The sequence below is a fragment of the Triturus cristatus genome, chromosome 2_1, assembly GCF_964204655.1.
Source record: "Triturus cristatus chromosome 2_1, aTriCri1.1, whole genome shotgun sequence".
Classification (NCBI taxonomy): Eukaryota; Metazoa; Chordata; class Amphibia; order Caudata; family Salamandridae; genus Triturus; species Triturus cristatus.
Window position 1 is genome coordinate 459,312,535 of NC_140581.1, and position 13,188 is coordinate 459,325,722.

Below are 13,188 nucleotides of genomic sequence, written 5' to 3' on the forward strand. Positions count from 1 at the left end.
TGCACTGGTTAATTCTTCATGTTGGCTCTTGACCTCTGTGTGGAATATGCCGATGTGTTGTCTCTCAGCTGGTCTCTCTAACTGTCCGGTCTTTGTGACCACTGATCTTCGAGGCATTGCTACAGAGGTCTAATATGCAGCCTTGCATTAGAAACAATGATACAAGATGCCACAGAACTAAGTTGGAAGTACACCTGCCAAGCTGCTGGTTACCTCTTCAACAGGAGATATCACTTGTCTAGGATAGAGGATACTGACTCCTACGAAGGACCCACTTCTCCTTCCAGTGTTTATTACGGCCCTAGATAACAAAAGCACTGCATCAGAGTTTAAGCTGATTTTTTAAGACTAATTTGGAGACCTAATTTGTTCGCTAACAAGGATGTTCTCTTAAAGTCCTGCTTCACCTTTTATTGGTTGTCATCCAGGTAAGTGTAGAAGAATGTTCCTTGCCTTTATAGATGAGCACCCACTATGGCCACACATTTGGAGAACGTGCATTGGGGTGACTAGGGGTGGAATGGAAGTAATGTGTTTATTTATTTAAAACGTATTGTATAGCACGAACATGGCCCCAAAGGGTGTCAGAGCGCTTTACAGAGAATTGCGACACACATACGGGGAGGAAGTTGTGGTAAAACATCAGCAATAGACAAAAATAACACTAGGTACGTAACAACATAAGAACGGAGGGTATCAGAATCGCACCATTGCAAGAAATCATAAGAAAACAGAGGAGCATGACAAAGAAGGCAAAATAACATGTAAGTATAATACAGCAAGAAGAGTCGTTGTGACAGTAGATGAGGTGTAGCAGATCAATGGGATAGGAATGACCCATCAGTTTTAGGCTGATATATCAAAAGGCCACTGATAAACTTCCAAGTCAGAAAAGTACTCATCAGTAAAGCTTTCACTTCCTTTTGGAAGGACATTGTTGATGGAAACAGTCTCACGTCCGTAGGTAGGAAGTTCCATATTCTCGGGGCATTTCCTGAGAAGGAACGATTGTAAGTTTTCATTAAAAACATTTTTGGGGGTTTAAGCAACAAAGTACTGGAGCTCCTGGAGGAACGGGCACCGCCCGACAGCTCTAGTTTTTGTTGCCAGGTACAGAGAAGTGTCGAAATGAAGGGCTTTATGGATCATGTAGGCAAGTTTTAGTATTATCCTTGCCTCGAAAGGTAACCAATTTTTAGATTTCAAGTCAGGGGAGATGTGATTGCTCTTCTTGGAGCCTGTAAAGAGTCTGGCGGCAGCATTCAATGAAGCTCTGAGGGGGGCCAGTCTGTACCTTGGTCGACCGCCTTGGGTTGCAATGCCATATTCCAGCCATAAGATGACTAATGCTTGCACAGCGTACTTGTATTCATCAGGGGGAAGGAAGGGTTTTTATTTCTTTAGGATGCTCAATTGGAAGTTCGTTCCTTTGGTAGATGTGCTGATGTGATCCGGCATGTTCACGTTCTTATCCAGCACTATTCCCAGGGATCTCGTAGAGTCTATGATATTAGGTGTGCAGTTGTGAGCGGAAACATTTTTCATATATTTCTCCAAGATGGGGGCTTGCTTGGGTGGGGAAATAAGGAGGAATTCCGTTTTGAGGGCGTTCAGTTTGAGATGGTTGAAGGTTAACCAGTTTAGGGTTTTGTGCAGGGTTCCGTTGAGTGTTTTGATATCGTCAGGAGAAGAGATTTTCATGTACAACTGGGTGTCCTCCGCATACATGTGATATTGAATGTTAGATGTTTTGAGGATTTCCGTAAGTGGTTCAATGAATAGGTTAAAAAGTGTGGGTGAAAGAGAGGAGCCTTGGGGCATCCCCAGGGTGCAAGGACTAGCACTGGAGAGGGTTTGGTTGGTTTTAACTCTCCATGATCTGTTATGGAGAAAAGAGGCAAAACATTTTAGTACTGAGCTGGAGAGCCCAATCCTACGTTCTAGAAGGCTCAGGAGATTGTCATGTTTGACAGTATCAAAAGCTGATGAGAAGTCGAGTAGGATTAATAGACAGGATTTGTTCCGGTCAAGCAATGTAAGATCGTCATCGACTATATGAGTGATGGCTGTTTTGATGCTGTGGCCTTGACGGAAGCCCGACTGGAAATGATCAAGAAACTGGTATTCCTCAATGTAGTTACACAGTTGAACATGAACACATTTCTCAAGGAGCTTTGCCAGAGTAGGGATGTTTGTGATTGTCAGAAGCTATTTAGATTCTCTGGTTCAGCCATAGGTTTTTTGAGAATAGGCAGAACCAGCCAGGACTTTAAGCAGTCAGGGATCTCACCTTGAAGTCGGGATCTATTAACAATCTTGGTCCACAGCAGAACTAGGGACCTTATCATCTCTTTAAAGAAATAGGAGGGAAGGTGGATCGTTGAAGTGATTTGAGAGTTTCAGGGTAGAAATAATGTTGAGAATGGCTGTATTGTTGAAGATTGAGAAATGATTCCAACAAGCATTGTTTTTAGGGGTGTGACATGCAGGAAGAAGGCTCTGCGGTGTTAAGGGGAAGTCTGGTAAGGATGATAGCTCGAGAAGTAGCAGACCTTAGATCAGATTCAATCTCGTTAGACTTTCCAAGAAAAAAGGCAGCAAAGTCTTCGCAGTTAGGTTGCGGACTGGTGATGAATGGCGATTGAATGGGAGTGTTATTGGATTGACGTTTAACCAGATCAAACAGCATTTTGGGGCGATTTCTGGCTTTATCCAGTTGGCTTCTGGAGAAGGTCGCTTTTGCAGTTCTGATGTGTTTGTTGTATAGACTTCTTCTCAATCTCAAAAGCTTAAGGAGTTCAATGGATGGAGAGGATCTCCATGAGCGTTCTGCTAATCTCAGGTTGCGTCTGTCTGAATTTAAGCTATCATTGAACCATGGTTTGGAGTCTTTGTTGGACTTTATTTTTAGTTGAAGGGGTGCAATTACATCCATAGCTTTTAACATGGAGTAGTTGTAGTGCTCAGTGACTTCATGGACGTCTGACATGAACGTGGGAGGCGGCAGGGACAGATAGCTACGTGATATGAGCTAATTCACGTTTGCATTCTGCAGCAAACTTTTCCAATGTCTCAGTCTCTTGGGTTCGAGTCTTTGGGTGTTCCACCCTTCTAGGATGAGGAAGGTGATATAGTGGTGATCCGAACAATCACAAGGGGCAATCAATTCCATCTGGATGGCATTGGGATTGGAGGTGATTAGATCAAGGGTCGAGCTCAAGTTGTGCATTGGGCTGTCACAAAATTGAGTCAGACTGAGGTCAGCTAGGACGTTTTTAAAGACTTTTCACAGCCTGATCATTTGGATCATTCCAATGCAGATTGATGTCTCCGAGGAAGATCTGGAAGCAATGGAGACCTCAGCAGGACAAGATGGTTTCCATAGTTTGTTCGATCAGAGAGAGGTTGTCTCCTGGCGCATGGTAAAAGATGTGCAGGTTGCATAAGGGTCTTTGTTTGCTGATGAGTTCTATGCACAAATATTCACAAGTTGATAGAGTTGCGGTGGGAGACTGTTTTGCTGAGAGACTGTTGTGGTACATACAGGAGATGCCTCCACCCGTTCTCTTAGCTCTGTCAAGTCTGATAATGTTGTGGCTAGGAGGGACTAGGATGTCAAGGACAGGTCCTGAGGAGACATTCAGCCAAGTTTCGGTGAGGATCAGGAGGTCAAGTTCCTGATCAATGATGAGGTCAGCGATGTCTGCGGCATGTTTCACAGCTGATCTACAGTTGAAAAGCATGCATTTCAAGTATGTTTTGGAGTCAGTGGGAATAGACTAATGTGAACGTGCATAAGGTTAGCAGTGTTTAAGGCATTAGAGTTATGTCTGGATGCTCTATGCGAGTTTAGTGTAATCGTTTGAATAGGTCCCGGAATGACTGGCTTATGTCTAGGAGCTTTAAGAGGGTTTAGAGGCAGAGTTTGAGTAAGTCCAGGTATGTCTGGCTTGTCATGTTGAGTGGAGTTGTATGCTCGAAGAAAGGAGAGAAAGTCTGGATCAGATAGGTAGTTCTTAGATCTAATGGGTCTGGAGTGGGCGTTAGGGTAGGGAGTGGTACTCCAGTTCCGGACGGGTGATGCCTGCTGAGGGTCAATACTCTTCTCAGAGGGAGGAGTTGGTATCTTAGGGTATTGGTTGGTCACTTGCAAGATCAACTGCGAAGCCTTGTTGGAAGATAAGTCAGAGGCCAGCTCTGAGGTGATGCTTATGAGCTTTTGTATGTCAGTTTTGAGTTTTTGTAGCTCCCAGTTGATTTCCTTAAGTCTAGAGGCGGCACATGTGTTTTGGAAACATGTGGTAGCACGCATCTTGCATATCTGTTGCACACCTAAAGTCCTTTAGCTTTAAATGTGGATACATCTAATGTAGAGCTGGCATATGAAATTATTCTCTTTTGATATTTTGTAATTAAGAAGTACCTGGAGTAAACCCATTGCCCTGTTACTGATACAGTACAAGCTCAATTGCATGTTTCTTTTTCTGGGGAAGATGTTGCATTCCTCAAAATGGTGATTGGGTCCAAAGGGGCAGGCATTCTGGGATTGCCTGTTGCTGAAGATGGAAACCTAACAACAGAGGCGCAACATATTTGGAGGGGAGTGACACGTCACCTGTCTCACTGTACAGCTGGAGTCCTATTAACGACGAGGGAAGCATGTCTCCTACGTCTATATTGAAAGGACAAAAAGTTTAGATTTGAGTCCTGTGTTACTGACCTGGACATTCTGTTGGTCAAAAGGCTCATTAGTCACAGGTGGAAGGTGCCTGATCCCTTCTAGGCACAAGCGGAGAGGGTTGCCCTATAAAGGGAAGACAATTTGGGACTTTGCAATATTCCATAGCCCCTAACTAGGACTCTATAATGGCTGACTTGCAAATTTCAAGGTTGACTGTGAAGGTGACTTTGTCAGTCTAGGTCTCTTCAATGGCAATGGTGAACACACCGATGCCGTATGGGATCTCTTTGATGGAGAAAGCGAGTGAGTCGCTGTCGTCCTGAAATGATTTGATGCTGAAGATTTTGATGATCTTTGATGGTGACAATGTGTCAACATCAGTAATGAGCCACAATACGACAGTGGGCACTTGACAGTAAGATGTTAAAGACGCTGAGTGAAGATGAACAACAATAAATACCAAGTGTAAAGTCACTGAAAACAGAGGTGTGGAATGCCTCGCGTTCTGGGATCCTTCTCTCATGAGTCAGAACAAAGAACTGATTCTGGTACGCAACTTCCAATACAATGCATTATAGGTAGAGGAACTCCTGAAACCTTAAAGTGACATGTGTCGATTTTCACAGCTTATCAATGTAAGTCTATCAGGCTGCAAATTTCCTTGAATGGGAGACAGGTTTGGTATTTTGATATTTTGCACATCAGATGCTGCTATGCAGGCTTTCAGTAATCTCTTTGTGAACAAATGAATTACTTTATTTGTTTGTTGTATGATTACTTAAAAGCGTTACAATCTCATAAGTAATAAAACACCACAGAATCACTGTAGAGATTTAAAAACAATATTCTAAAATCAGCACCCAAAGCTGTGAAATTGATCTCAATACCAAACCCCCCATAAACGTTTTGCAACTTTGCCAATATTAAAAGAAATTATATGGCGGGTTGGCCTAACCCACCTATCTTACAAGTGACACCAGCCTTTAAAGCTTTTGGCCTGTAGTGCATGTCACTTACCCATTAAATTAAAATATCTTTAAAAGTCCCTGTTTTAAATCATCAGTTAAAACTGCATAGCTCGTCAAGAGCCTCAGACTGCTTCATAAGACCAGATAGTCACAATATTACTAGCTAATATATGGCACCCAAATGGCACATTTCCAATTAATGTTCTGTTAATGTCAAAAGGCATTTGTTTGGAACATAAAGCAACCACTAAAACAATATATGAAATATCTGATTTCTAACAAAAAACATATTAAAAAGAACCATGCAACAAACATGCTCAGTACTATTCTACATCTTAAACTTCACACATGGCTGGACTAGTCTATGGGGATTAAGCTGCAACGGGTGTGCCATGAACTGAACAATAATGTAAATCAAGCTAAAATCACAAGGGCAATATGGATTAAAAACAGTAAATGAAAGTCCTCTATCAGGGCAATACAGCTTGACTAATGTCTCGTAGCACTATTCACAGCAGTTCTCAAGCTAAGCTCCTCACTTCACTGGGGTGCTCGATAGAAGCCTGGCCATTCAATACTTTGATTATCTACTTTATGAACCTTAAAGACTGTGCTATGAGCTCGCCTGAGTCACTGTCAAAAAGGTACCCAGTGCCAAGACAAATGTATGAATGTTTATCAATCTAAATATTGACTTTACTCAAAATTGGAGTAGCTACAAAAGATTACGATAGGTGCACACAATATGATGTAGTGAATCAGATGCGGCCCTTTATACCTTCTATATCTTTAATCTACCATACTAGTGAGCCTTTAGTGGTATCAATCCAAATCTATAGCGCATCAGTTGTCTTTTTAATTTGAGCAACCATGGTTGATTTAAATAGGATACGGCGTTGCTAGAGGTTTAAAGTGCAGGTGCAAATTTTGGAGTTAGACTTATCGCTAAATACTTTCCTGTCCAGCATTCCTGATGGCAGCTAAGCCTGTTTAAACAGTAGCTTACTTTGTAGCTTGCTCAAGAGGGAGGGGGCAATATTCCAAAGCTCTTTAGTTTCTAGGTCCTGTTATGACAACTCCAAATAGGATTTTCATGGAGAGAATCTTTTCTTTATAGAGGCCCACAAAGTGCTTTTCAAGATGTCTACTTGACCCTCCTTAAGCTTAACACAATATGAGTGGGATATGTCCTTGAGCATCACATCTCGTTAAATTAAACTCTAAACAGAGTTGAATGTGAGATGTTGCATCTGGCAAATTAAATAAATAACAAAATGACTCGCTAAAGTATGTCTGAAGGCCACCATTCCATACAGCAAAGTAGTGTTAATTTAAAATCGATGACTTTACATTATTTGCCTGAATCTGCCCCCCTTAGTTGTTCTAACAATCTGATAAACAAGATGTTTAATGACAAGGAAGTATGTTTGATTGCTTGTTTCTGGGACATAGTACGGCCTCTTCCTTTGAACCATAAACCAAGATCTTTGTAGGAAGAAATTTTCTCGATTTTGTTTTATTTTCAATTCGCCATTATCAATATTAAGCAGCCGACGGGCAAAAACGATTTTTAGGTATTGGTCTAAATGCAATTGCTGAAACAATAGTCAGCTAGATCATCCATTAATGTCTTCATGAATTCCAATAGTCTATAATACAGAAAAATCTTGCCTTGAGTAGACTTCCCAATACTGTCGCTTATCTTATGGACATATATACAATAACGCTCTGAGTGAACAGTCTCTATGTACAAATGTTTAAGATAAGGTATTCTAGGGAGCACGCAATCTGCAACGAACTATTCTTAAATGTATTATTTCAATGAAGATCCTAGTAGAATTGCTCAATTGAACCCCTTAGACAAGCCAAGCTGCAACCACTGCTGGTTGTACACATGGCACTCACACTACCTCTCCAAGTTGTACCTGTACCTGACATAATGGAGGTAAAAAGGAGACCACAATCTGTGAGAAGATGTAGTGTGAGAAGATGGAGTGTTGAAAGCATGGTGTGACCTTGAACGAAGGTTATGATGTTGCAGTAAAGGACCACAACTGGAAGCACCATCCTTAATTTTTCTTGTCAGATGTATTTTTTTGCTCACTTTTTTTGGGGCACTTTTTAAAATTTGGCCTGACCTATCTTTTTGTGGTGTGTTGTAACATATTTATTGTGTACTGTGGGGCCCAGTGCACAACCAACTAAGGGTTTTACTGGTAACATACAAGGATTGATCTATGCCCAAGTGCTCTGCCCAAGTGCCCATCCGTTCAATTCCCACTGTGCACCGCTTCAGCCTTGCTCAAGAGGTGCTGGAAGCAAGGCCTGGCCCTCAGCCAAGCCGGACAACCCAACTACCCTTCTGTCCTAGAAGTTGGATGAAAAACCTGGCCAGGTCTTCAGCTCCCCTCACCCCCGTCGTTCATGTAACTAGCTTTCGATTATGCACCAAAGAGATTGGATGCAAGGCCAGGCCCTGCATCAAACGACTGCTGCAAATGTTTTCTGCAATGCACAGCGGGAATTAGATGCAGGGCCTTGCCTGTCGCCAACTGCCCACGCGTCCTACTAGTTTAACACAGGCCTTGTCCTGCAGTCAAGCCCTGTGCCCAACCATCAATGCGTCCAACCATTGCAGTGCATGGCCTTCAACAGTGCACAGCCAGGGCTGATCGCAGTGTTAGGTTCTATACCTAACCCATCCATCCACCTCTATTAAAAAAATAATCCAATCTGGCAAGCTTCTAGAAGCACTCTACTTTTTGTAAAGTTGCAAGCTTGTTGTCTAGGAAAACACTGTTTTTATTAAAACTAATGCATATACTATTTCTCTTATCATACACCCTCCCTCCCCTGTCTTTAAAAATGTTTTCCAGTTGCACCTTATACGTGTATTCACTTTTTTCAAAATTTGAGAGTTTGAGATAGGTGTGCCAATTTCAAACACAAAACGGTGGCAACGAGGTTGCAACATTTGAATTAGCTGCGATGTCATTGTACATTAAAGACATTTTTTTTAAAATGTCCATAACACTTTACTCATGCCTATGATTATTATTCTATCCCCACTGGTACCACTTACGGCGATGAGCTATTACTCTTGTTTGAACTCAGCAATTGCAAAATGAAAGAAAGACATTTCAAGCTCCTCAACGACCCATCACATCTTTCTAAACATGCAAATATGATTGACAGAAATGTTGAGATTCATGCTTGTGTCACCACCTGACAAGATATGAAAATATTTAATTCTTCAAAGCGCACATCACACCTTTTAAAAACACTAATTTCGGAATGGATATAAACCAAGTCACACAAAACTTGCTCTTGAGAAAAGTAGAGCTTTTCCTGTAATCGGTGAAAATCCTTACAGCAATTTGCTGAAGCAGAGAGTGGAAGTTCTATGGGGAGTTTGAATGGGAAAAGCGTATTTGACCCCACGCCCCACCTGATCTTTTCTCCACACATGGATCTCCAGAACATGTGGCATGCTGAAAGTAAGCTAGATGAACCAAGCAAGTGCCAACTTTTGTGCAGATTAGTCAGAAGGCACCATAAGTGCTGTCTGAGTGTAAAGTTCATATGAACAATATCCTAACTATACTGTAATGAAAAAGAAACAATTGTTCACATACAAAGTTGGTGAAATTAGATTTGATCTTATTGCACATATTTAACTCCTTGTGTTCTTGTTAAATTCCTCCAGTTACAAGTTCCATATGTGAAAAAAGGATACGCTCACCAGAATCTATGGACAGCGACAGCAAATCTGATTTGTCAAAGAGACTTCAGAAAAGGCCTAAATACCAAACAGTTCCAGCCTGCATGAACTAGACTCATACCTACAGTTGTAGAGACTAAATATCAGGCCGGGATACTCCCTTCACCAATTGGCCTCTATATCATCCTTTCAGTATTCCATCCATCGTTATGAAATATATTAATAGTATCGAGTGCAGGTGTTCCGAGATTAATATGCTAATATCTTTGTTGAGGTAGAGGAGGTGTATCAGGACCAGACACTGCTTCACCTCTCGAGTCATGATCCCTACATGCACAAACAATGACGGACAAGAACTAAACTTTATTCGAGGTCACAACAAGAAAGAAATGAACAACCAACTGAAAGACTGATCAACAGTAAGTAAATAGTCCGGTCCATACCTGCAAACCATATTTCGCGCGAATTTGTTTTAGCTCCTTTCTTCTCAATCTCTCTTTTTCTGCTCTGGTTACTATAGCTGAAACAGTGACTAAGACAAAAAAGAAAAACGCATTAAAACACTTGATAAGATTAGATCTATGACATGATGTTTTAGGTATATAATGTTAGGAATCACAGTAGAATAATCTGGCTGAGAGGCCATAACATAGCAAACTGTCAGATCTTGTGTTAGTCACCATTTCCTTCCGCTTCAATTTACTGAAGCTAAAGTATGTAAGAACAAAGGAAAAGTAGGTAGTGATGTATATATTCGCTTTCTTAATATTTAAAATATTAAATAACAAAGAGTGTGCTGCCAGGAGTAGATTAAGAGCAATAAAGGCTTTGTAATTTCAACATTAAACAAAATAAATTTGTTCCAAGTTTTGATGTGTAAACTACACAACCGCCAAGTAAGTCACGTTTCATTGAGAAATGGATTAGATCTATAGCTATGCTTACAAGGGCAGTCCTCAGTAAGTTGACCATTCTCTTTTATGTGAATTTTTCAATTATGCTATGCGTCCCTCACAGATGTTTTTGTCACCGTCTGTAAGACTCCTGTTGGGAGGTTGGACTAAGTGGACAAGACCTTGAGAGTTTAAGTTGGATATGGTTACTAGGTGAATACAGAGGGTTGCAACTTATGAGGCCTTGGTTTGACGCAGAGAATGACGATCCACTGTACGTTCCCACAAGGTCCCATTTGCTCCTGAGGCAGCGTGGGAATCTGGGAGGATGCATACTGGCTGAGCAGTGTAAATCTGGGGACAGACTTTGAAGCTCTCATAATTCTGCTGCCAATCATCTTACTGCCAACAACTAGATTGCTGGCACTGAAAGGGCATTAAAGGAGAGGAGCAGTCTCCAGATTGCCGGGAACTTCTTCATGGGGGTTTATGTATCTCTGTTGAGGCCACAGCGGACATAGGCAGCTGGATCCTTCCTGTTGAGGGACTATGCCTGGATAAGGGTAGCCTTTCCAAGAGATAGATGTGATTCCCTGTGGAGATACTGGGATGCTCTCCGTTTAACTACCTACTGACAGCTGGGTGAGCTTGCACTGTGACAAACTTCTTCCTGTGAGAAATGGGAATCAGGCTTCTGGTTACCACAACTGTCCTTCAAAGCATCCGTTACCTTATAGTACACTAAATGCTCTTGAGTAGGAGTTGTTAGTCCCTTTTACTGTTAAGCTGAATTAACAACTACAGTACTAAGTGTCCACTTTGCACTGCTGACAATGCTCACTTTATAACTGGGATTGTCCCTCTGAACATCAGTTCTGGTAAAAAAAACAACTCATTTAACATACGGGGCACTCAAATCACTTCCTCCACTGAAGCATCATTATAGTTTTATTTAATGATGTTATTCATGAACAGAGTAAAGTTCAGTTAGGCTGTTCCATAATGGGACATGATGAGGCAAGAAGCTGAATAGGGGGTGTTATACGTTGGAAGCAGGGAAAAAGGTGAATCAAGATAGATGTAAGATCCAAGAATGGAAGGACAGTTTGAAGAGGTAAGGCAAGTGTATGACAAAAGTAAAGAACCCCAAGGAATGGCGGGATCCCAGCTGAGTCGGTAGGAGTCCTTCTAGAGTCCATGTGGAAAGCACAGATTGTGGACTTCCCTAAGTCGGATAGCAATCCGTTGGAGGTGAGTTCTATCGGTTGCTCTCACTGCTCAACATGGACTGTAAAGTCCTAGGCAAGAATTTTTTTTTTTTTTTAAATATAACTTTATTGGCTTTTACAAATTAGTGACAGATAGTGTTGAAATCAGGAAAACGCCATTGACATAAATGTCTCTCCTCCTACCTTTTGGCCCCACTAACAGTACGAAGAACCGTTGTAGACACCTAGTACATTTGTAAAGGTTCCATTTCCATAGTTCTGTCCACATAGTGCCATGCCTTATAAAACCTATTAACTTCCCTCCTGGCCCTCCCCCCCTCCTCGTGTCAAGATCTCCTGTGCCTACCTTGATTATCTGATGTACGCGTATCTTAGGTTTCCCAGGGTGCCTCCATCAATCATCCGTCATCAAGCATCCATCGGTCAGAACATCAGGGGTGTTCTTGTTACCTACTCAGTGAAGTCCTCTGGGACATCTGAGGCCCGGGTGTCCTGTAGATCCGCTAGCATTGATGCCCATGCACTGAGATCGTCTTCAAGGTTTTCGTCTTTGCCGACATGTTTCTTACGCATTGCTTCCGTGGTCGCACATTCACACATGTCCCTTAGCCATGCCTCAGCCAGTGGGGGCACAGGGTGCAACAATGTGATTGTGATACGTCTTTTTGCTAATACCAGCCTCAAAACGGCAAATTTTCTGCTCAGCTTATGCTTGGGAGCAGGTAGCAGCTTCAGTAACACTGTTAGAACCTCTTTGGGCACTGTCCACCCCATAGCAGCCATCAGACGCACAAGTATGGTCTCCCAGCAGTGAGTCAGAACAGGACACATCCAGACAATATGCAAAATCACAGGTTCCATCTCACCGCAGGCAAGTGCCTGAACATTCTGGATAAATCCTGCTCAGTGTCCGCGGGGTGCGGTATGTCTGGTGTACAAAATTATATTGTACAAGTTTAAATCGCACTATGGAACTTACATTCCGGACACCCTTGTGGTCTCTCATCCACTCTTCTTCCGTTAGAGGTTCCCCAGCTGTGGCATCCCATCTTGCCTGTACCGGAAGCATCCTGCCCATAATATCGTCCCAGAGCGCCAAGTTTATATTGGATACTAAGCACTATCCCTGGGCCATACAGAGTAATAGTTTCAATACATTGGCACAGGGAGGTTCCTCAGGGAAGGACGGCCATATTTCTCGAGCCACCTTCGAGATTTTTTCATAGTGCAGAAACTACCCTGTCCCCAGAGCGAAGAAGGTCTCTACAACCCAGTGCTATAATCGCCCATTGTCATATAGATTTCCAATTACCTTGCGCCTGCCCTCCCTCCACCTCCGCACCGACATGGAGTCTGCTATACACCAGAAGAGTTTCACCACCCAAAGAGGCCTGTCTGGGGGCATAGGGCACGCATCGCACCATTCCCGGACCGCAGACTCCCAAACAGCCGCCACATGCTGTATAATGTAGGAGAATAAAGTGGGGACTCCAGCTTCAAGCCTTAGGAGTTCTGGAAGAGAATGGTCGCCATGCATGCCCGCCAGGAGCCTCTCTTCCCAATTGTTGTGTTCATCCAGCTAGCGGGAGCTGAGAGGCCATAAAATAGAGCTCAGGTGGGGTACCGCTAACCCTCCACCTCCCCATGTTTTCTGTAACATTGTTAAGCATATGCGTTTGCACTTAGCGCCCCAGAG

At 42.5% G+C, this 13,188-nt stretch overlaps 1 protein-coding gene across 4 annotated transcripts in view; it reads right to left on the reverse strand.

Annotated features, from left to right (window-relative positions):
* The window catches only part of AGGF1 (angiogenic factor with G-patch and FHA domains 1), a 499,672-nt gene that overhangs the window by 92,220 nt on the left and 394,264 nt on the right, over nucleotides 1–13,188 (reverse strand). For all 4 annotated transcript variants that reach the window (XM_085632277.1, XM_085632275.1, XM_085632276.1 and 1 more), the window contains one exon: nucleotides 9,814–9,902. In XM_085632277.1, the coding sequence (XP_085488403.1) occupies nucleotides 9,814–9,902 (89 nt within the window). The remainder of the gene's footprint in view (nucleotides 1–9,813; nucleotides 9,903–13,188) is intronic.